At 34.7% G+C, this 25,020-nt stretch overlaps 1 protein-coding gene across 5 annotated transcripts in view; it reads left to right on the top strand.

Moving 5' to 3' along the window:
* The first annotated feature begins 2,020 nt into the window (after positions 1-2,020).
* The window catches only part of ptger1c (prostaglandin E receptor 1c (subtype EP1)), a 30,833-nt gene continuing 7,833 nt past the window's right edge, over positions 2,021-25,020 (top strand). For 3 of the 5 annotated variants that reach the window (XM_073934151.1, XM_068215269.2, XM_073934162.1), the window contains exons 1-3: positions 2,021-2,101; positions 8,551-8,676; positions 19,823-20,811. In XM_073934151.1, coding sequence (XP_073790252.1) covers positions 19,924-20,811 — 888 coding nt within the window. In that variant the 5' untranslated portion in view covers positions 2,021-2,101; positions 8,551-8,676; positions 19,823-19,923. 5 annotated transcript variants of the gene reach the window in all.

Consider the following 25,020-nt stretch of genomic DNA (forward strand, 5'->3'; position numbering starts at 1 on the left):
GAACCACCAATGTTATCTAATGGCAGTTCATAACCGTTGGATTTAGTGGCTAATTCGTATGAAACAATATCAATAATACAATTAATACAATAATACAACAATACAATATCATTCATACAATTTAGTACGATTTTCTTATCACCTAATGACAGTTGGGTTTAAAAGTGGGATTGGGTGCCACGACTCCTTTTAAAAATCATACATTTTCGTTTGACAGAATTCTACGAATTTGTATGAATTAGCCACTAAACTGGTAAAATGTTAAATAGTTAAATTTTTTCATGAGGCTGGAACCACTGCGTGTGGTCTTCTGAGATGTCTAGTCCTGTGGGTTGCCAAGAGAATTTGGTGGTGTAGCGTGACAAAAGCAGCAGAAAACTGCAGAAAACTGAGCACTGAGGATGTCGAGGAAGTACTTGCAAGTCTTAAGGCTTCCACAACATAGAATAGGGCAGTCTCAGTTGTGTCCACTTTTGAAACCACATTAGTACCCAATCAGTGTGCCAGAGTGGTACAGTACGTATGGTACGCTCCGGTACAGATCACCTTTATCAGGCTTGCATTTCCACTGCTAAAAGGGTACCAATGGTGAGCGTATTGTTGCAGTCGATGTCATTCTCGCTCGAGAAAATGTCAAAGTAAAGCTATATGTGTCGTTCACATATCAGATGTGAAGCACTTCTCACAAAACCGATGCATTATTCACATAAATACTTGTGTATAAATGTTTATTACTAACCTTTCTATGAACATGATTTAATTATAACTGCAGATCAATGACAGTGCAAGATGGCCTACTGTAACATCTGCAATTATATAAAATGAATAAATGCAACATATATGAACTCATACAGACTATTACAGTCTCCAATATTTTACCAATTACAGAAAAACTACACACAGCATACATTTGGTTTTAAAAATAACACAAAATATAGCCCACAGTCAGTGCAAACCTCTCATCTGTATCTTTAATCTCCCCAGCACATGTAAGAATTAAGTACGCTGAAAGAATCATTTGCTTCTTTGTTTTTCCAACTTCTCCTTAATTTTTTTGCGCTTCACTATGGCGTTTGTCTGTTTCTAAAAGGATCGGATGTCAAAGCACTTCTATAATCACCCAAACACATTATAATAATCAGCTTAAGGTGTTCGTTCTTTCAAGTATAGACATGCTGTGAGCAATTGCGAGAAAGTAAAATCACTGCCACTTGTAGACGAGCTTGTAAAACAACAGGAAACAGCAGATTTTGTTCTTCTTGGTTTTGTGGCTGTTCATCAAGACGACAACAAAGTTTGTTTGAGCTTGAGTCAACCATTGCTTGTTATGATATGTATATATTATAACTGTGTAATGTCTCAACTGTATTTTTAAAAAATGGTGGTTCCTTTGTTTTCATTCACCTATTTGTCCACAAGCCAGTTACATATCTCTGTAGCCAATAGCGATCAGCAGTGTGTACAGCTCCGCCTTTTGGTACCCTTTCGTAGTGCTAGGTACCCTTTGCAAAGAGTACCCATAAAGTGGTACGGTACGGTTCCCTTTTTGGTACCCTTTGACAGTGGAAACAGCCATAAAAGCATACCATACCACTCAGTGGAAATTTGAAAAGGTACTGCTCTATTGACAGCCTTTGTACATTTTTTTCTGAGAGTGCACCTTTCACTTTCATGCTAATGATGGTTTGCAATTTATTTGCAAATCACTGGCATCACAAACCATGAAAGGGAATCTGTTACAATTCAATGCATATATAATTAAACACTGGACAAATGGCTAGCGGAAGCAAACTACAGTATGAATCAGGGTTAGAAAGCAACCTCAGTAGTGAAAATCATGGGAATAGTCTGCATTTAAACAATATGGATGTTTTCGAAGCTTAAACAGAAGCTGGATAAAGGAGAGACCAAAGAGAGTGAGAGAGATTAGGGTGTGTGTGAGAGAGAGAGAGAGTGTGAGAGAGAAAGAGAGAGAGAGAGAGAGAGAGAGAGAGATGTGTTTTTCTGAGTGATGAGCAGTAGAGCTGCCTGAAGCACATGGACAAGAGATGAGAAAAGAAGAGCTGCTGCTGCTGCGACACACACGACCAACACACACCGGGTGAGTCAAACACACTTTCATTTCAGTTCATTTCACAACACATAACATCTCTCTCAAGTTTTCCAGCTTTTTATACTAATATGTCAAGCAAGATAGAGTAATCTATTCAATGTGATTTTCAAAACCAAGTAGCCACTGACTTTCATTAGTTTTTTCTACTTGATGCTGTTTTGTTTTTGGGTACTCTAATGGCTTTTTTTTTTTCTAATTATTGTACATTTTCTAGTCTGATGGGTTTAAACATACAATGGCCATTCGGGTACAGTATTATATTGTAAATTAATTCATGAAGTGTTAATTTTGTTGTGCATTATCGATAAAGTTATAAGAAAACACACATACACACACATTTCCTCCAGTGCTGAGTGTTTAAATCAACATTTTGTCACCTTGGAATTATTAGGTTCTGTCTGCGGTCTGAACGATTTTGTGATATTGAGCTTAATAGCAAACAGTATGTGTGTAAAATAAATAAAAAGTCTTAAAATATAAACAACTTATAAAAAACATCCCATAGTGTAAATAAGTTGTCATTTAATAAGAAGGTGTCAATAACTCAATTTTGAAAAAAATGTCAGATAAAACCTTATAATTCTAAGGGGACAATTTGTCTTTGAACTCAGTGATATTTCAATTAGAAATTAAGTAGGTTCTATTAAAAGTTTATGAGTTTTGATTACATTTATCATGTTTTTAATTAATTCGTTTTTGTATTAGTTATGTTTTTAAATATTTTTACGATAAAATGAATTTTATTTGAATAATTCTGAAGTGTTTATATTTTTAAGCTTCCTATTCTAGTTTAGTCATTGTTCATTATTTTAGTTTTTATTTATTTTTCTACTTAGATGATCTCTATTTTAGTAAACTATGTGAAACTAAATGAAAATGAGAAATTGTTCACAACAAGAATTTTTGATAATTAGTATTTATTCAGTTATTTAAATATAATTTTATTTTTATTGTCTACTTTTTGTATTGTTAATTTAGAGTATAACAAGTTAAACCAGAAATATAAATATATCAGTAGCAACTAGAAATAAACTAGTAAAAAATATATCTTTTTTATGTATTTGTTTATTATTTAAGTATTGTATTGTTTTCTTCTGGTACATGACAAAACAATACAAACACATATTACAAATGATCACTGGCAGACCAACTAAATGTAAAGCCAGGATGTACAGTACACTGTGAACAAAAGTACAATATGAAAAAGAAAACCTGGTAATTTTAAATTGTGTTACAAGACATTGTCGCACACAGTAGGAGCAAAAGTCTTGGGATACACTGGGAAACACACAGGAACCCCTGCTTTGTCATTATTCTGTAATATTATTGAATATTGTGTACTTATTATGTAAAGTAAACGTTCATACGAAGCTGTTTTAGTCATTATATTAACCCATTCTTTTAACTCTGGAATTTTGGGAGTCATCTTGTGATTTAAGATGACTCTATAGCCGTCACTGAAATCCCCATCATGATCACTGTGAATTCTCTTTTTGTAATATTTGGCATCTGTTTCCAGCAAGCATAACCTTGGAACTTGAATTTACTTTGTTAATGATACAATACATTAAATATTGTTAATGCTGGGTTTATCATTACATTAGTAAATGTAGACATCAACATCAACCAAGATTTCTAAATGCTGTATTGTTCAGTCAACACAATTCATGTAAACTAATGTAGTACACACTAGGAAAATTCTTGCAAGTCTTCCCACTTTTAATGTAATGGCAAAGTACTTCTTTCCCAAACATAACTGCTCGTACCCGATGTAAAAGAGCTAAATGTTCTGGAAATTCCTCTCAGACAGACAGGCTCTCGGTGACCTGTTATGGTCATTCTGGCTTCCTGCTGAAACTCTGCAGCTCTTCAACGCAGTCCTTGTGCTTCCTCGCAGAGAAAATTGGTGCGCTTCGTCAGTCTTCTGTTATCAGTCGTTCCCCGCCGAAATCTCTGGGATTGTCTCAGAGTTGCCCAAGAAAAGCAGTCTGAAGCTTTAAAAAGAGAAGAAAGATAAAAATGAAATATGAAAGTGCACAGAAGGAGATCAAGGTGTACTGAACAGTAACAAAAATAACAATTTGCCAGGTTAAAGTGAGCACACTGATTACTCCATTACAGACTCTCCACTGCTTCATTTCAGAGCATTGTGGAGCGGCTCAGCATTACAGTGTTAAAGAAGATAGAGTGGAAGACAGGCAGAGGCTGCCCTCTCAAGTCTCCTGAACCCATTTTCTGAGTGCAAAAAAAGCCCTTTGAGTACACCTCTGTGTAATATTATCTCATATTTGTCTGTCTGAAAGAATGAAACATCATTTTTGAGTTTCTGATGGAGAAGCCGTGACTGTCAGCAAAAGTGTGCACGGCATTTTCAGAGGAAATGTGTCTTTGTCATTTTGTCATTGTGACAATGCCGTGACATTAGTGAAATTCAGCAAAATTTTAGAGGTCAAAAAAGTCTGTTGCATAGTCAATATGCATAAAACACAGCTTGCACTGAAGTCACTTTAAAAAGAAAGCAGCACTGGTAACAATATTAGCTACCTACAGTACGAGCATTGATTTAAAACAAACAAACAAAAAGTAAGCAAAAATCAGTCTAAAGACAAAGGCATACGATTGAGTAGACTGTAAAGCCAAATAAGTGAAGGTAACTCAACCATTTGAGGAAACTAATTGCAACAAACCATTTAAATTCAAAAACTAATCCTAATGAGTACTGTGAACTCAATCCATTTGAGTAAACAAAACAATTTAAGCACAGTAAAACCAATAAATGAAGAGACCTCAAACCAAATGAGTACTGTAAAACCCAATAAGTTAAGGCAACTCAAACCGTTTGAGGAAACTGATTGCTACAAACCATTTAAGTTCAAAAACTAATTCTAATGAGTACTGTGAACTTACTCAGTTTGAGTAAATTAAGCAATTTGAGCACAGTTAAATTCTAATAAATGAAGAGAACTCAAACCAACTGAGTATTGTAAAACAATTAAGTTAAGGCAACTCAAACAGGTTGAGGATATCGAGTGCTACAAACAATTTTTAGTTTAAAAAAACTAATCTATATGAGTACTGTGAACTTACTCCATTTAAATAGAAGTAAAGAGGTATATAATCAACTCATTACCCTCAACTCGAAGTTTAAAACTCTTTTCAAATGTGTAGAATGGGTTCTATGCACAGCTGGAGTTTTAAAGCCAACGCTAAACGTCCGGTAAAGACTTAATGTGAGTATTTTTAATTTCACAAGGTTGTTTTTACCTCATCGATGTTGTTATGTAATTACAATACATTACGTTAAATAACATTAAGCATTAATTTAATTGTTCAAGCGTAAAATAAGATGGAAAATGTGCCATCAGTAGCAACAGGCTAGTGCAGAAATTTCATTGAAAATATAGGGGTAAAATAAACTGTCTTATTATAAAGACATGGCAGAAGGAAATGGAATTTAATGCAGTGCTTCTTGTCTGATCTAAGACAACATTTTCAGTGGATCGCGGAGTTTAAGGTAAATAAAAACAACAAAAGTAAAGATTTGTACTTATTTTGCTTATACCGGACTTTTATTTTGAAAAGCGTGCGCAACAACCCTACTGTTTAACATGTGAAATTTCATTTCATTGTTGCAACAAATTTGTCGAATCGCAAGTACAACCCTAAATATGTAAAGTATGGATATATACATATATTGATGACAAAAAAGAAAAGGGGGGTGCTTTCAAATATCAAGAATGAGTAGCAAAAATCACTTTGTGCACCCTTATGTATATATAACATATATAACATAAGAGTGTATGAAAGGTTTAGTTGATCCAATGCATACGTCAGCAATATGACAGGGTAAATGTGACTGTTAGACATTACATATTATCTTGATTACACTTTTGGACGTTCTATTGTATTTTTGAAGTAACTTATTGGTAGCACTGTAATTTAGCTGTAAATGTGTTTTACAGTAGCAGAGCTCTATCGCAATTTCATTTGACAAAAAAATAGCCTTACTGCATCTTCTTTTTATGGTAAAATGCCCTTCACCACATTTTAATTTTACAGTATGACAATTTTAACAGTATTTTACTGTAATTTATTTACATTTTACATTTTATTAAATTCCAAAGAAGTGCACCTATTTATACATCAACTGTCTCATTTTTTTTCTTTAACTCCTGTAGCCGTACTTGATAACTTTGATTACATTGTAATATTGCAAATTCCAAAGTTACTGTAAAAGTTTCGAAATTATACAATGCAGTACATATTACAGAAGTAAAATATGAAGGAAGTATGTGGTTTTTGACCATTTTGCAGTAAATAACTGTAAAAATGCAGCAAAGAGTGTGTGTGAGTTGTGTTACTTAATGAAAGTGGGCAGGGCTAAAGATTTCTTTTGGTGCACTTTGCTCACTGTGACTCTGTAATTGATAAAGTTCCGGGTAATGTCTGCATAAATTTCTCAATTATCAAAATGAGTTTAAAAATGAGCTTAATTAATCTGAATAGATTGTTTCAAAAAAAGCATATGTGATCAATTAACAACCTTGGTCTGTTTACATTTATGAATAAAAAAAATCCATATATAATGAGCAAATTAACAATATGCCACATTTTGAAGTGAACTATATTCATATAAAAAAATAAATAACTTTTTCTTTGAATTCCAATGCAATATTCGTACTCAGCTTAACAAAAAAGAAAAAAATCACACCAAAACAATTGTGCATAAATACAATTATAAAATAAATGATAATTAAATATCATCAAATATCATCAATAAATATTGTCTTCTTTATCGTTACAGAAAGTACATTTTAAATCAATATTGTTACAAAATCTTGCAATTACCTGTTTTACAGGGTAAATACAATGAACAATTTTAAATGACACATCTCTAATTTTAGTCGTTATACATAAATGTATGTTCTGTGAAAAAAACACAACCTTGGTCTGTCTTTAAAGGGGTGGTTCACCAAAGATTATCTTATCTTTTACTCATCTTCAGGTTCTTTCAAAGTATTTATTTTTCCAGCTATGGCAATACATTTGTGGTAAATGTCTGTTTGGTTACTGATATTCTTCCAAATATTCTTTTGTGTTTGTGTCATGCATAAAAATAAAATTAATAAAGGACTGGAACAACCTGAGGAAAATGATGACAGCATTTACATTTTTCAGTGAACTGTCCCTTTAAAGGTTTATTAGTTCTTCGATATAAGAAGAATGTTTACTTCCAGCATTCAAATGTTTTGTATCAATGGAAAATCTGACAAATGCAACTGTAATTGCAGGTTTATGATCCTTTGTTGTTCAAGTGCTTTGTTGATTGAGAATGGAGGATTGGATGGAGAATTTATATTCATGTAAAAATTCAATGACATACTTATTCTGACTGATTAAAATAATAGGCTACCATCTCAGAAATAAAGGTACAAGACCTGTGACTGGCGTAGCACCTTTTCAAGAGCACATGTTTATACCTACTTTAGGTCCACATTGGTAACTTAAAGTTTTTCTGAACTAGATGTTACTGAGACTTTTGTGTCAGTGTGTTGATGTACTTCCAACTAAAACTGAATATTGATTATGGGGCAGGGCTTTCTTTTTGCACATTATTCCCTCATGGCAAACTAACGAAAGGGAGTGGTTGAGAATTTTGTCTCTGAAGCTGTTAAACTAACATCAACAGTGGCCATGTCTAAACATGTATTTTTATAAACAGTTTTGAGGCAACCCCAAACCAACAGGTGGCGATAAAAGCCTTTCATGTTGGGTTCACACCAAATGTTGAATTTAAATGTGGCTTCATTTGCACAAGTACTCTGCATACAAGTCAATTCAAACATGAGACCAGAGGCAGATTACAGTCCCATGGTGTTAAAAATATGTGACACGTTTGCTGCCTCAATCGCATAGTCCGCATTTGGTGTAAACCTATTCATATTGGCCAATCAGAAAGGAAAAAACAGTGCTGATATGTTAAGGCAAAAAGCCAACACAGGTTCCATCTGATTATGTACCCCTATATACATTTTTGGAGAGCACCAAATAGGTCCCAGGAGCTACATTTTTTGCTGTTTTTGTTTTTGCGAATTCACCAAAGGCCACTTTGTATGCTTTTTGAGATCTCAAATTTCTGTTTTTGCCTGTTGTTTTTGCGTAAATCCACCAGAGGCCTTTGTCGACTGACTGACTAAATGACTGACTGACTGACCCACCCATCTCCTTTCCTAAACCCAACCAATATTGTTTTCAAAAGCACCGATTTACCACCCACTTCCCTAAACCCAACTAACAGTGTTTTACAAAGTAATCCAGAAAAAGAAAAGCCCTCGTCTGATTTTCACCACATTTTTAGATTTGACCACATTCTTACCTTGTTATTTACTTGTTTATTTTATTTTTTGGCTCCTGTTTTTGTCTTACCCGCTTTCTAGAATCCATTCTTTGCTGGACTCGAACCCCATCGTCGTGGTCAACTTCTCTCTGTGTCTCAAATCTGCCGATGTACATGGCGAACTACTGGACAAACTGTTAACAGTGGGAAAGCCATCCATATGGAGGTAAGCAGTCAGCTGGTAAGTGAGAAAATGTACAACATCATATCGCCCTGTAGCGTTCGTTTTTTGAAAAAAATGCAGCCATTCTTACTTTTGGCTACATAATTTGCAATCTCCAGAAATGTATATAGGGGGACATTTTCAGAATGAGTTTATGTTGCAAAAATACCAGTTGTAAAGTCTGCATGACCACACTGGCTGGAGTTTTCAGAAGACTGCTTTTTTGTTTGGACAAACAGCCAAACTGCATAGAAAAAACTGCGGTTTTTAAAAAAATAGTCATGTGAGAACAAGACCAGACATGGATCGCCATTTCAAATGCAGAAGCAAATAGTCAGACTTTGACTGAAGATAACCAAAACATTTTTTTTTCAGCAGATTAACTTTCACAGATTAATTGTTCACCTATAGAATATAGCATGTGTGCTATTAAAATAAGCATTGTACTTTTTGATTTTACAAACTTTAAAGGTACAAAGTACTTAAATGTTTAAAATGACAAAAATAACTTAAAATGTTACTTCATGTTTTTAAATCATTAAATTGCTTAGTTCCATCTTACCTTTCAGCCCTTTTGACTGAGCACTCTCCACCAGTTCACTTTGCTCATCAAATCAGAGACTTTTGTTAATTTCTAAGTCTAGACTTAAATGTCAGGGTGATCCAGCCTTCTTTGTCTCTGCTCCTAAACTTTGGAATGATTTGCCATTTTCCACCATCTCTGTTTGTTTTTAAATCTAATTTTAAGCGTTCCTATTTGACAAAACTTACACCTTATCAAATGGGATTTTTATAATAATTTTTACAGTTTTTTGAGCAGCATGTTTTATTGTCATTCTTATTCTTTGTATCTAATTTTTTTACTTGCTTTTGTCTTTGACATTCGTGTTTGTGGTTTTTAGTTATTGTAAAGCACATTGGTCAACTTGAATTGTTTTCAATTGTAAAAAGTGTACATTTAGGTTACCACTGTGGACACATTACAAACATCTATCTTTTAAATAGGTACCTGCCCTTTACTAAAGCTCTTGTACCATTATTTCTGAGTGTGTATGCAGGTTTATATCAATAACATTCTAAATTGTATTATTGTATTTTGGCAAAACATAAAAATTAATAATCACAATCAATGAGCATTTACTGTAATCCTTAAATAGAGTAGTTTAAAGTATTTAGTTTTTTTTCTTTTCTTGTTCTAAATATGTCTTTGGTATTTATTGGTACACTAAATGACATTTTACAAAATTGCTGTTAATATATACAGTTGAAATCAGAATTATTAGTCCCCTTGTTTATTTCAACAAAGAGAAGATTTTTCAACACATTTCTAAACATAATAGTTTTAATAACTCATTTCTAATAACAATAATAATAATGATGATTTGTTTTATCTTTGCCATGATGACATTAAATAATATTTGACTAGATATTTTTCAAGACACTTCTATAGCTTAAAGTGACATTTTTAAACCTTAACTAGAATAATTAGGTTAACTAGGCAGGTTGGGGTAATTAGGCAAGTCACTATATAATTAAGGTTTGTTCTGTAGACTTTAAAAAAAATAAAATAGCTTTAAGTTGCTAATAATTTTGACCCTAAAATGTTTTTAAAAAATAAAAACTGATTTTATTCTAGCTGAAATAAAACAAAAATATTGACTTCAACTCTATGAGCCCTATCATACACCTGGTGCAATGTGGCACAAGGCGCGACACAATTGTTGTTTGCTAGTTTCACCCTGGCGCAAGAGTCATTTTGATGTTTTGCACCATGCTGTTTAAATAGCAAATGCATTTGCGCTCATATGTGCGCCCATAGGCTCACACAAGATGTAGAGCAATACGCAAATATCTGTACATATGTAAAAGAATTAAAATATTAAGGATTTTATATATATATATATATATATATATATATATATATATATATATATATATATATATATATATATATATATATATATATATAGGATATAAATATAAAGGATTAAAATACGGTAAAACATATTATTTTCCAGCCTATAAATTTAAAAACCACTGCTTTCATGCCTTCTTCATCTAGGGTAGCTTTTTCAGTTTATTCGTGACAATTAGCTTTTTTATAATGTTATAATTATTAGCAGTATATTTATTATATCCATATTTATATTTGTTTTAATAAAAAGCTTATATTTGCCCACCTGTCAGGTATTATTACACACTTATTCGTTTGCTGAAAATTAGAACTGAATTTAGAAATAGTTTTGAAACAAATCTTTGCCCTTAACAAACTAAATTAATTATTTATAGGCTAATTGATGTCTGTGCGTACAAGGTTTCCCTATCCACGAGAGCGAAAGTGAAAGTTAATATTTTTTCTCTTATTCTCGGGCTGCAGATGCTCTGTTTAAACTGTTTTCTTGTAAGTGAAATGCTCAGTTTTTCCACTTATAAAGTCGTCATGTAAATAGCAAATGCACTTATGGCGCAACGCAACTGGCTCTTAAAGGGAATGGGATATAAGACTCTGATTGGTTTATTCTCATAACACACCTATAACTCATTAAAAAAAATGGGTTAAACCCTTTTAGACCATGCGCCATGGCGCAAAGCGGATTTTTCTGTCCTTAAATTAGCAAAAGTTCATTCTGACGCCCTGAAAGCATTTGCGCCCTGCGCTTTGCACTTTGTGCATGGACCGTCAAAATAGAGCCCTATATCTATATACATATTTAAAAAATTTGATATAAAAAGAAATTAAAGTTGAATTGCAATTTTATTGTTTTGATGCTTGAAAACTATATTTTATTCTTTACAAAAATCTTGACAGAATGTTTTATTCATACATTTTCGTAAAAAAATGTATTTGTGAGGCTGAGATTACATTGATTGCAGCATTTATTCCACTGATTTTAAGACATGTAAACTTTGAAGCCTTTTGTTCGTCCCAGCAGACACACAACATCATAAGACATTAATATTAGGTTAGATTTAGGTCGCCAGTGTCTGAGGACAACCTTATTTTAGCGACATGAAATGACGTTATGTCCCAGAGTTGGGTTTCGGCTGGAAGGGCATCCGCTGCATAAAAACGAGCTGGATAAGTTGGCGATTCATTCTGCTGTGGCAACTCCGGATTAATAAAGGGACTAAGCTGACAAGAATATGAATGAATGAATGAAATGACGTTACTGATTTTAGATTCTGTTGGAAAGTGACCAAAATCCAACGTCGAGCCAACATCTTAAACCAAAATCATGTTGAGGACAAATACTGACATTTATTCATCATGTATGGCAACCTAAATCCAACATGTGATAGACGTCATAGTGGTAACCTCCACACAACGTCATTAGACGTTGATATTTTGGGGGGTTTTTTTACATTGGTTTACATTTCTTTTTTGGAAAGTAACCCAAACGCAATGTCTGTTGGACGTTGAACATTGACGCCGGCCTGACAGTGGGTTCTGACGTCATTTTTATTTCCAAACAAAATGCAAAATGGGGTGCAACGTCGATCTGACATCATGTTGATGTCCTATGCCTGCTGGGATGTCTGTTCACTGCACTCCATAAAGTTAACTAAATTAACTCTCAACAGATTAACCTTTAAAGTGTACGGTCTTGCCCAGGAAATGGACAAAAACGATTCATGACTCATTTTAGACTCAGTTAAGGCTTATGCATTTATTGGCTTTGACGCAGTGGAAACATCAGACAGAAAATGAAACTGTGGCTCTAGCTGTGAATTTAGCATTGCTCAAATGAAGATGCACTTAAATGATTCCAACTCAAATAGAACAAAATTGTAAAACAATATCAAATCTGTTTCAATTGTGAGCTTTAATGATTCTCCCACTTCCTATTTGTAGGTTGCTCTTAATTGAAGGTTTTATCACATAATTAGTTTTGTGCATCAAAGTAGTCATGTTTATTCATTATAACGCTCAAGTCAATTTTATAGTGAACGGCTAGATGAGGATAGGCTACAACATTTTTTTATTTTACATTTATGTCATAAATGTTAGGTAAACCCTAGCAATAAAGACAAAAAAATGCACTAACAGAGCAGATGTTTTTTAGCAAAGATTCAGTGAAAAGGACAAGACAATGGCATGGATTGAAACCAAAGGGAATAAGAGAGCTGCTAGAGGGAGAGGAAGATAAATGAAGGGATTTTTGGCACAGCAAAAGGGGATCAATGAGATAAACAAAGGCTATATGTTCGTACAGTATTGACAGTGCGATTTTCCCCCTGGCACATGGCTGAAACACCATAAAAACAAACTATACCTTGAGCATAGTTCAGGTTGCTTTTATTATCTACATTATGCAGTCTGCAATAATTTGCCTAATAAATCCTGCAATTCATCAGTAATGAGTCCTTTTTATCACAGGAGCATTTTGCAGAGGAAATGGAGGCGGTGCATTGGCGTATAAATAGCTGGATGAATCAACAGTGCAAAAATTAAAAAAAATGAATAATATTAATTTGACAAGGACTAGACTGTGTCTTCTGCCTGGCTTGTTTTCTCATTGAACAGTTTGTTCTGAATGTCTCTGAGGTGGATTCCTCTGTTAGTGTAGAATTGTATTTTTGTTTCACCTTCATTTATATTCCCCAAAACGTATTACACATTCAGATCTTTTGTAATTGCTAATACAGTTGGAGTCTGAATGATTAGCCCTTCTGAATTATTAGCCCCTTTGTTTATTTTTTTCCCCAATTTCTGTTTAACAGAGAGCAGATTTTTTCAACACATTTCTAAACATAATAGATTTAATAACTCATTTCTAATGACTGATTTATTTTATATTTGCCATGATGACAGTGAATAATATTTGACTAGATGTTTTTAAGACACTTCTATACAGCTTAAAGTGACATTTAAAGGCTTAACTAAATTAGGGTAATTAGCCAAGTTATTGTATAACCAGTGGTGGAAATAGTACTGAAAAGTCATACTCAAAAAATGTAAAAATGTAGTGTAAGTAGAGTAAAAGTATCTGTTGTAAAAATTACTTAAAGTATGAGTAAAAAATAGAGCTTTCAAAAGTACTCCTGAGTAGTGAGTATTACGCTGTATAAAGCTGATGCGTTTACATGTAATTTGTGGATGTGTGTAAATGTATCATTCTGTATTGCATTTAGTGATTGCCCAGCAGGCACACAACATCACAGGACGTTAAAATTAGGTTAGATTTAGGTTGTGATGTAAAGGGACCAAAATTCAATGTCTAGCCAGCATCTAAGGATAACGTTATTTTGATGTCCAATAAAGATGTCAAATAACATTGATATTTGGTCGATTTTAGGTTGTGTTAGGAAGTGAGCAGAATCCAATGTCAAGCCAACAATATAATTTGGACGTCAAATACTGACATTTATTCCTCAGGTATGGCAACCAAAATCCAACGTCTGATAGACGTCATAGTGGTAACGTTCACACAACTTCAAGCTGTGACATCATTAGACATTGATATTTGGTTGGTTTTAGGTTGGATGTTAGGTTGGTCTGACATTGAGTTCTGACGTCAACCCGATTTGCATTTCAATTCAGTTCAATTCACCTTTATTTGTATAGCGCTTTTATAATGTAAATTGTGTTAAAGCAGCTTTATATAAAGATCATAGTAAATACCAAACAAAATGCAACGTCCCCACGACATTGGGGTACAACGTCAATCTGACGTCATGTTGATGTCTTGTGATTGCTTGGTGTCTAAGGCCATTTTGGTCATTTTACAGCAAACATCCGTCATCTTCTCATCTGTGACAGGCATCTAAGCATTCTCTGGGTCAATGCGTGTAAAGATTTAGGACATCTTTTGCACACTTTTATTGCTTCCAAACAGTTTGCTGCATTTATAAATCGCTCATGTCTTGAGGAAGTTCATTATGATGTGATTTACCTTCTATGTGTGATTTGATTGGACGGGAATTACAGGACTGATTTTTTAAATCCCCATAGACTGCAGGTTGACTGCAGGTTGAAGAAAAGTAATTGAGTAAAAGTACAGATATTGCACTAAAAATGTACTCAAGGGAAAGTAAAAGTACACATTATTAAAACTACTTAATAAATTTCAATTCCTAAAGAAAGTAGTTTGAGTACTTGTAATTAGTTACTTTACAACACTGAGTATAACGATGGTTTGTTCTGTAGACTATCGAAAAAAGATATAGCTTAAAGGGGCTAATAATATTGACCTTAAAAAACAAATAAGACTTTCTCTAGAGAGAAATATATTATCGGACATACTGTGGAAAATTTTCCTGCTCTGTTAAACATCATTTGAGAAATATTTAAAAAATGTTAAAAAAAATAATAATAATAATTCAAAAGGGTAACATTATCGACTAACTTTTTGGGGTTTACAGCGTTACTACACACATAACCTGAGACCGACTATACAAGTATTTTTTTTTTACGTAAGACAGAGCAATATTCTGAAAGCTAGTGCAAAAAAGGTATTTAAAAGGGGTGGTCCAGAGAGTATTTGTAAGGCTTGGTTGTGTTTATAGGGTGCAAAGCAATGTGTGCTCATGCTTCAGTTGCAAAATATCACATTATTCTTTTCATATATCTTACTTTATTATTTACTGCTCAGCTAACATGAAAATGAACCTTATGCCTGCTCTCTAAAATAAAATCTGTGTGTCTTTTATATATATGTGTCTTTTTATATATATATATATATATATATATATATATATATATATATATATATATATATATATATATATATATATATACATATATATATATATATATATATATATATATATATATATATATATATATATATATATATATATATATATATATATATAAAAGTGTCTTTTATATATATTTAGGTTAAAAGCATGTGTAAGTAATATCTTTCACATATAGTATATTTTGTGAGTTTGTTACTTAAGATGATTCCTTGGATTTACTAAATTTTTTTACATTAAGTGGTTGTAAACAATTTATTTGGGCTGAATTTAAACAAATTTAGTTGAACATTATAAAACTTAATTTGTTTGTTTAAATTCAACACAAATAAATTGTTTGCAACAGTTCTGCATGCAACACTTTTTTTCAGTGAGATTGTGGGTGTTTTCAGGGGTTTGACGGATAAATATGAATTTGTAGTTAAGTTGTTAGCAGTGCCAAACAGCATTTTCTGTTGTTTACATCCTTGTTTACATTCTTGCTACAACATGCCATTAATTCTAGACAATATTTATGTAACAGATCAAAAAAAAAAAAATCTTTAAAATCTTTAAAAAATAAAATACTTACAAGATGTGGCTTACAATCCACAGCTTCTACTATTATGGCTGGAGATGTTCCTTCTTTGAGGAGTTTTTAGCCAAATCGAGATTCTGGAAGCTGTCTTTTATTAAGTGCTAGCTATATAATTTTTTTTATATATATAATTCCCTGGAACATATTAAAATTAAGTGTATTTGGACAGCATTTTAGCTTTCTCTGCTTTAACATTACAGTGCCTCTGGCCACGCCCCTTCACTGCGGGGGTTGTATGCATGTAACCTTAAGGATTTATAACATAAATAACCCATATGTATTTTTATTTTATTTTATTACTTTTTTTTTTTGTAGTCCCCAAACTTTGTTCGCTGTAGGCTTTGCTAAGCTGTTAAGCTGCTTATTTTTACACATCTACATTACACATTAACTAAAATTTAAAATATAATATTGTAGTGGACCACCCCTTTAAGACTGAATATGCAAGATATACAATATGATTTGTAGTTTATTTACAAACAAACATTGTTTTCCTTCTTGAGTCTTAGTTAGTTTTCCTTATTGAGTCCTTGTATGTGGTGAAATATGAAAAGATGAGTGTTTTTAAATGTGGTTTGTCAAGCCCACTCACCTGTATGAAGCACACTTAGAATTGCATAATGCTTTAAAGCAGTGTTCACCAAACTTGTTCCTGGAGGGCTGGTGTCCTGCACATTTAAGCTCCAACCCTAATCAAACACACCTGAACAAGCTAATCAAGGTCTTGCAAGGTATACTTAAAACATCCAGGCAGGTTTGTTGAGGCAAGTTGGCGCTAAACCCTGTAGGGACACCGGCCCTCCAGGACCGAGATTGGTGACCCCTGCTTTAAGGGTTTCTTGTGGTGTGTGGGGAGGAAAGGATTCTGGTTTTAGGAGGCTGGAATTGTGGATAATATTTCAAAGTGGGAAAAGGTGATTGGAATTGTGTGCTTTAACAGCTTGTGGAAAGAAACTGTTGAGTAGTCTCGCCGACTCTAATACCCTGGAACAATCTTCCTGATGGCATGAGTTGGGAAATGACACTTGTTTGAGGCCCCCAAAAGTTCATAAATCCATCATCAAACTAACCTATATGCCGCCAGGGAGTTATGCAGGAAGCAGTTTGATGTGTTTGTGTAACAGAAATATTAAACTTTTTTCAATTATAAACTCCAATCAATTCTGGCAGCGGCCAATTGCGCATTATAAAAGTCACATCCAACACCATTATACATCATGGAAGAGCCAGAATCAAAATTAAAACTGCTCTGACTGTGTTCATCTGACTAGAAAAAAAATCATATACACAGAAGATTAGATGATTAAAGGGTGAGTAAATTATGGAGTCATTTTTAATTTAGGTGATATCTCCCTTAAATTTTTTTAAATAAAAATTAAATAATTTTCATGGCTTAAAGCTTGAAATTTTAAAATAACAGTCTACTTAAATTGTTTTTAAAAAATACAGCTATTAAACATGTTATTATTCACTTATCATTTGATTGTTTAAACCATAGATTTGATGCAAATAACCTATTACAGCAGAACATAGACACAGTGTACATAGACACATTCCAATTAAGCCTGTTGTAACAGCACATTAATCCTACTTAAACAGAAGCTAAAACACATCAAGTACACATTGGTAAGCAATGGTTAGGACTTATAATGTCTGAAAATGTGATAGGGTTTACCATTTTTGCACTGTAAGTATGAATATGCAATTTAATCTTCTGCCCTGGTATGTTCTCACTGTGTTCAGTTCAATAGCTATGTTTTAAAATAATCTATATGCAGTGAATGATCCACATCTCTGCAAGTGCTACGAGTCTGGGTCTCTTCAGTTGTGCATTTGAAAATGTAACATGCATCAAATATCTTTCTAAAATAATATTGAGAATGTATGATTCTTTTATTAATTAATAACTAGGTAACTATTTGCAATAAATTTAATGCTAGTTTATGTATTTACAAATGTTGTCAAACAATAAACAATACTTTATTTCGTTAACAAAAAAAATGTAATTAAAGTCATTCATTGTTAGTTGTTAACTCAGTGCATTAACTAATGTAAGCAGGCTCAACTTTAAATTGTAATAATGCATTAGTAAATGTTGAATTATGATAAATGTGATAAATAAATGTTGTGCAGCTGTTGCTGGGGTTGGGGGGTGGTTGAAATTGCAGGAGTTTTCCGGGAGAAATAAAAAAACAGGAGGGTGGCGAGAGACAGTGGTGGATAGAGTACTGAAAAATCATACTCAAGTAAAAGAACCATTACTTGCCTAAAAATGTAGTGTGAGTAGAGTAAAAGTATCTGTTGTAAATAATACTCAAAGTATAAGTAAAAAGTAGCCCTTTCAAAAGTACTTAAGAGTATTACACTGTAAAAAGATGTAAAAATGATGCGTTTACATGATCTCTGTGGATGTGTGTAAACGTAACATTCTGTAGTGCATTTAGTTATTGCCCAGCAGGCACATAACATCACAAGACATTAATATTGGGTTAGATTTAGGCTGTGATCTCAAGTGATAAAAATTGAATGTCTTGCCAGCGTCTAAGGACAGTTAATTTGATGTCCAATAAGGGCGGCAAATTACTTTGTTATACGACCCAATTTTAGGTTGTTAGAAAGTGACCAAAATCCAACGTTGAGCCAACATCTTAAACCAACATCATATTGATGTCAAAAACTGGCATTTATTCATCAGGTATGGCAACCAAAATCAAACGTCTGAGAGACGTCATAGTGGTAACGTCCACACAACGTTAAGCTGTTACGTCATTAGACGTTGATATTTGGTTGATTTTAGGTTGGACATTGATGTTGGCCAGACTTTGAGTTCTGACGTCAACATTTGGATTCTGTTTAATTTCCAAACAAAATGCAACGTCCCCATGGCGTTAGAGTACAACATCAATCTGACATCATGTTGAAATCTTGTGCCTCCTGGGTGTTTAAGGCCATTTTGGTCATCATAAAGTAAACATCCATCATCTTCTCATCAGTGACATGCATCTAAACAGTCTCTGGGTCATTGCGTGTAACGGTTTTGGACATCTTCCTGGACACTTTTAATGCTTCCAAACAGTTTGCTGCAATTATAAATTGCCTGTGTTTTGAGGTAGTTCAATATGATGCGATTTACATTCTATGTGCGATTTGATTGGACAGGAATCAAAAGACAACTGAGCTAATCCCCATTGATAAGAAAAAAAAGTAGTGCAGGTTGAAGGAAAGTAGTGGAGTTAAAGTACAGATACTGCATTAAAATGTACTCAAGAAAAAGTAAAAGTTTTAAAACTTTTTTTAAAATTTTTACACAATTTTAAAACTACTTAGAAAATTAAAATTCCTAAGAAAAACTACTCAATTACAGTAATTCGAGTATTTGTACGTAGTTACTTTAAACCACTGGCTGGAGATGGTTCTGAAATATGGGACACTTCGTGAAAAACGAGAGTGTTGGCAGGTATAGTAAATACAGCAACATTAACTACTGTAATTAAACCCTGTTGTAAAGTGTGACCAATAAACAAGTACATTGAAAGTAAATGCACTAAAATAATACAGACGTAGATAAATCCATCTTGCAAATGTAACTATTAAAAAAAAAAAAAAACTGAAAGAAAAGTGCTGACATGTTTTGAATGTCATATTTGTGAGAAAATTATTCAATTCTCATGCCCCGCAGCTCATTGCTTGCCTTGCTGTCAGCAAGAATTATTATTATTCACTGATCCAGCCTAATTTGGAGTAGAAAAATGCCAGGATGTTTTCCTAAGCATAATTCCAGTCTTGATATTTAACATTGACTACAGAACAGAATATGCAGTCTAAATTTCTCTCTCTATCTTTTTCTCTCCCTCTGAATTATTATTCTTGCAGTGACAGTAGATGAATCCATTTTTATTGACCACAGCTGCAATACGGCTCCGAGCAGGAGTGTTTCCAGCAGACAGACTTTCATCACTGCGGCCCGTCACACCATGGATATCTTTTTCACCCCTTCATTCCCAGTTTTATGCCAGGATTCTAGAGGCCACAACTATACAATCCCCTGTGCTGACAACCAAACACTGAACTCAACATCTCCCTCTACGGTTAACCCTCCAGCGTTCGGGATGTCCTACTTCACCATGACTCTCGGCGCACTCTCAAACCTAACCGCACTTGCAATCCTGGCCCACTCCTACGCCAGCTTTCGCAGACGAGCCAAAGTGCCGTTTCTGCTATTAGCGTCAACCCTTCTTCTGAGTGATCTGGCGGGTCACTTGATCACCGGGGCTCTGGCTCTTAACCTCCACCTGGAAAGGGTAAAGCATCACGGACAGATGGAAGTGGAGCCTCCTCGGATTTACTGCAAGCTTTTTGGAGCTTGCATGGTGTTTTTCGGCCTTTGTCCATTACTTCTTGGAAGTGCTATGGCTGTGGAGCGTTGCATTGGCATTACTCAACCCCTCCTGCATTCGACGGTCGTCACCATGACCCGTGTGCGGTTCTCTGTGCTCCTCATCACCTCAATGGCGCTCACTTTAGCCGGACTCCCTCTGCTAAACGTAGGCAACTATAAACCGCAGTTTCCTGGCACCTGGTGTTTCCTTCCTGTGAACGGCCCGCTCTCCATTGCTGATGTCAGCCTCACTTTGGCGTTTTCAATACTGGGGCTTTTAACTTTGATCGTCTCATTAGTTTCTAATACTTTAAGCGGGCTGAAATTGCTCCAGGCGAGGATTAAGGATGGATGTCTGAAGTCAAGCGCCGCTCGGAGACACGGATCTTTCTCGTCTTCCTCTCTGCACTCGCTGGATGTGGAGATGATGACGCAGTTGGCTGTGATAACCGTGGTCTCCTGTGTCTGCTGGAGTCCCTTTCTTGTGAGTGAGTCAGGGATGTAACCCACACCGACACTGAGGGGATCAATACCAGTGCTGTTGAAACTAATGCTGCCCCATTTGATGTTATCATGACAAAAACCTTTAGAAGTTTCGGCTGCTCTGCCTCAGCCATATAATAGCTGTAACATACAAAGCCATTGGCTGAATTTGGCATCATCAGAGAGTGTCTGTCTGACTTATTGAGCCCAGGCTCATTGGAAATATGTGCCTTAGCCTGCATTTTTTGTGAAACCTTAAAAGGCTCCAATTTTACCCCTTTTACAAGATGTAAGATAAGTCTTTGGTGTCACCAGAACGTGTCTGCAAAGTTTCAGCTCAAAATACATGTCAGATCATTTAATGAACACTCCAGATTATGCCAATTTTAGACTTAGATGACAGTGTAGTTGTTTTCATTGCATGTGCCTTTAATGCAAATAAGCTGGTTCTCCCCATTAACCATTGTGCATGTCGGCTACTACTACATCAAGTCATAAACAGAACAGTCACAGAGACAGACATGGATGAGATTAAGGATTTAGTTTATTTAATATATATATATATATATATATATATATATATATATATATATATATATATATATATATATATATATATATATATATATATGTGTGTGTGTTGGTGTTATTCAAGCAAATGATGCAACGATAAGTTACAAAAACCATTACTAAGTTCGCAGTACACACACACGTTTAACTTTACACTGTTTTTGCACTTCTACTTGGTGTCCACGAAGCCTCTTTGTCTTTTCTTTATTACAAACATGCACTGTTGTAGAAACATTTTAGACTGGTAAAACTAATTTTAGAGGTGCAGCTGATCACAGAGAGTTGAAACAGATCTTTTAATCCCAGTTACTTTGCAACTCCTGTCTCTTAAAATTGCTGGAATTTGGATCCTATTTTAAAGTCAGAATATTAAAAAAAGAGACCTGTCGTGTTTATATTACAGTGGTCCTTCATTAATCGCGGGAGTTGTGTTCTAAAAATATCCTGCAACAGGTGAAGTCTGCGAAGTAGTCCGCTTTATTTTTTATAATAATTATCAATGTTTTAAGCTGTAAAACACCTCACTACACTATTTTCTCAGATAGGCATTAATATTTTTACACTTTTCTCTCTTGTTTAAATACTCAAGTAGCTTCTACCTTCTACCTTCCATGTTCAGAAGTCCAACTTTTTGTGCAATGGTTAGCATCTTCCTCTGCCTTTTGGATGCTACCGCAGGTGCCTTTAATGGTGCAGAATTTTTCGTCACCACTATGGTGTTTGTTGGGTAAAAGCTTGCAAACATATAGTACAGACCTTCAGAGTTACATGGCTAGCAATCAAAGATTTATGTCAGCTGGCAAGCTGAACACATTCTGTACTGTACAGGAGACAAGGCATTGATTGACAATGGTCTACAGCTAATCAGGACACAGAACACAGTGCTTTGTAAAAATAAATAAATAAATAAATAAATATGTCAAATTGCACAAAAAAAATTAGCAAAATAACTGCAAGAACGCAAAAAGTAACCCACGTTATAGTGAGGGACCACTGTACTCCAATATGAAAGTGAACACACCTACACACAGTTCTGTCCAAATAGTTTCCAAAAGTTGATTTTGCATCATACACTCTCAAATAAGGGTACAGGAGCTGTCACTGGCAGAACCTTTTCAAAAAATACATATTTGTACCTGAAGGGTCCATAATCGTACCTCAAATGTACTTTATATGTACATTTGGGCACTAAAATGCACCTTTGAGGTACCACTGTGTACTCTTTGGGTACAAATGTGTATCTTTTGGTACTGCCCTAGTGACAGCTCCTTATTTCTGAGAGTGTGGGTGCCCTTTCTTTTGCATTGCTTTTGTTGCCTATTTCAGATGACAAATCCACTAGAGGATGCTGTCAAAATTATTGCGAGGATATGTGTTGTTGTGTGTTTTAGATACACAACCTTCTTGTAGACATCCACTAGAAGCGTGTCTACAGATCACCTAGCAAACCACTGAGCTAAACTCTACCCTAAACCCAACCGAGTGTTTTCAAAAGCAAAAGTAAGAAAAAAAAGTGCACTGCAACCAAGGTTTTACTTTGATTTACATTGCTTTTATCTCATTTGTGGAGATGAGCTGTTTTGTGAACACCCAAATGCTCTGTTACAACTACAACACCTTACACAGTGAGCTACTGACCAAACAGGACATGCTAGAAACGTTGAACATATAGAGGTGAGGCAAATGTATTCAATTGCAAACTATAGCAACCCAGGCTCATTCTGAAAACGTAATTTGAAAATGTATTTCTGCAGTTTTTGTTTATGAAAATTAAAGAGAGGTCGCTGTGTGTGCTTTTTGTATCTCAAATGTCTCTCGCAAGTGCCGTTCACACCTGCGCTGTTCTCGCGTAAACCCACCAGATGCCGCTGCCTGTCTGTCTGACTGAATGATTCACTGGGCGACCAGCTAATCGACTGACCCACCCTCTTCCTTCCATAAACCCAACCAATTTTACCGATTGACCCGCTTACTTCCCTAAACCCAACCAACAGTTTACAAAAGCAATCCAGAAAAAGAAAAGCCCTCATCTGATTTTTACCATGTTTTCAGATTTTACCACATTCTCACCCTGTTATGAACTTATTCACATTATTTTTTGGATTCTGTTTTTGTCATACCTGGAATTGCTCTTCCCCGGACTCGAACCCGGTCGTCGTCAGGGTCAGCTCCTCTCTGCGCCTCAAGTCCGCCGATGTACACGACAAGCTAACTGGACAAGCTGGTTGCTGCGGGAAAGCCTTTCACACGGAGGTGAGCGGTCAGCTGGTAAGGGCAAAAAGCAGCACTGTATACCGCACTGTAGCGTTCACTTAAAAAATGAAATGCAGCCACACGTACCTCCGGCTACATAATTCACAGTCTCCAGGAACATCCACGGGACTACGGTTTCAGAATGAGCCAGGGTTAAATTATAGACGCTGTTAAGGTGTTGTTGTTGTTGTTTTGATGTTGTACTACATGAAAATTATGCTTTATTCATCAGTAATATGTACCTGTAAATATCATTAGTGCGAAAAGGAACCAAAGTTGTTAGCATCACACTGACCTGTAATTTTTATTTCGCGAGACTGCAGACAGTTTTGAAAAGCGCTTTTGTGGCTTCACAAAATGTAGGCCAGAGCACATATTTCCAATAACTCTGTATTGCGGGACCCTTTTTTTTTTGCAATTTTCCACATGAGTTCTAGTCCCATCAGACTGACTTCACCCAAAGAATTGGTGTCAGGCTATTAGTGAGACAGACTGTCAGTGCTCAAGAATAAACGAGAAAGTGACAAGACAGTGACTAAGACGGTGACAAGAAAGTGAATAATGTCATCTCACCTGAGAATTTCGATATGCACAATATAAGCCACCTGTAAGGAAGAAAGTGATCAACATGATTGATATTCAAAATGTTTGGCAAACACTGCATTGATTAAAGTTTATATATGCACAGTTCCAGATAATTAAACATTAACATATCATTGCTCTGAAGTAGTAGTTTTGCCAGCTAACAGATAAACGAGGGACAATACTTTATGGATAAAAGTCAACCCAGTTTACCTTTTGGTAACTTAATTTAAAAAGCTACAAGCTATCGATAAATGTCTATTTTTAAGACCAAGCACTTTATACTTTTGGCCACTGTTGATATTGACAAGTAAATCTTTATAAGCAGGTGCAGAGTAAATTGCAGTCATTTTGCATTTTGCTGAGTTCAAGCAAAAAATTATGGCCAAGATGCAGCCATTGTGAGGAGACTCTTGATTTTCAACAAGGTCTACTTGGTGCGTCACAATGTTAAAAGCCATTTCAACAGACAATGACCAACAAGAACAATTGCCTGATTGCAAAGTGTCTTTTCTCAGCAGTATTGGGTGTAATTAGTTGCAAAGTAACTAGTTAATGTAATATTTTTAGTAAACTGTTTTGTATTACAGTTTCAACATACTTAAAATGCACTTGCCATAAATACTAAAATATAAAATTCTCTCTGTGTAAATCACTTCAGAGAAGCAATTTTTAAAAAAAACTTGACATTTTACAAATGTTTTTGTGACATTCTTCATTTTGTCGGGCTCCTGTGTGCAGGATCAGTAATTGCTTTTTTATAGAGACTGGTAGGTTCTTTTCATTGCCTTTAAAATAAAACATC

The sequence above is a fragment of the Danio rerio genome, chromosome 3, assembly GCF_049306965.1.
Source record: "Danio rerio strain Tuebingen ecotype United States chromosome 3, GRCz12tu, whole genome shotgun sequence".
Lineage (NCBI taxonomy): Eukaryota > Metazoa > Chordata > Actinopteri > Cypriniformes > Danionidae > Danio > Danio rerio.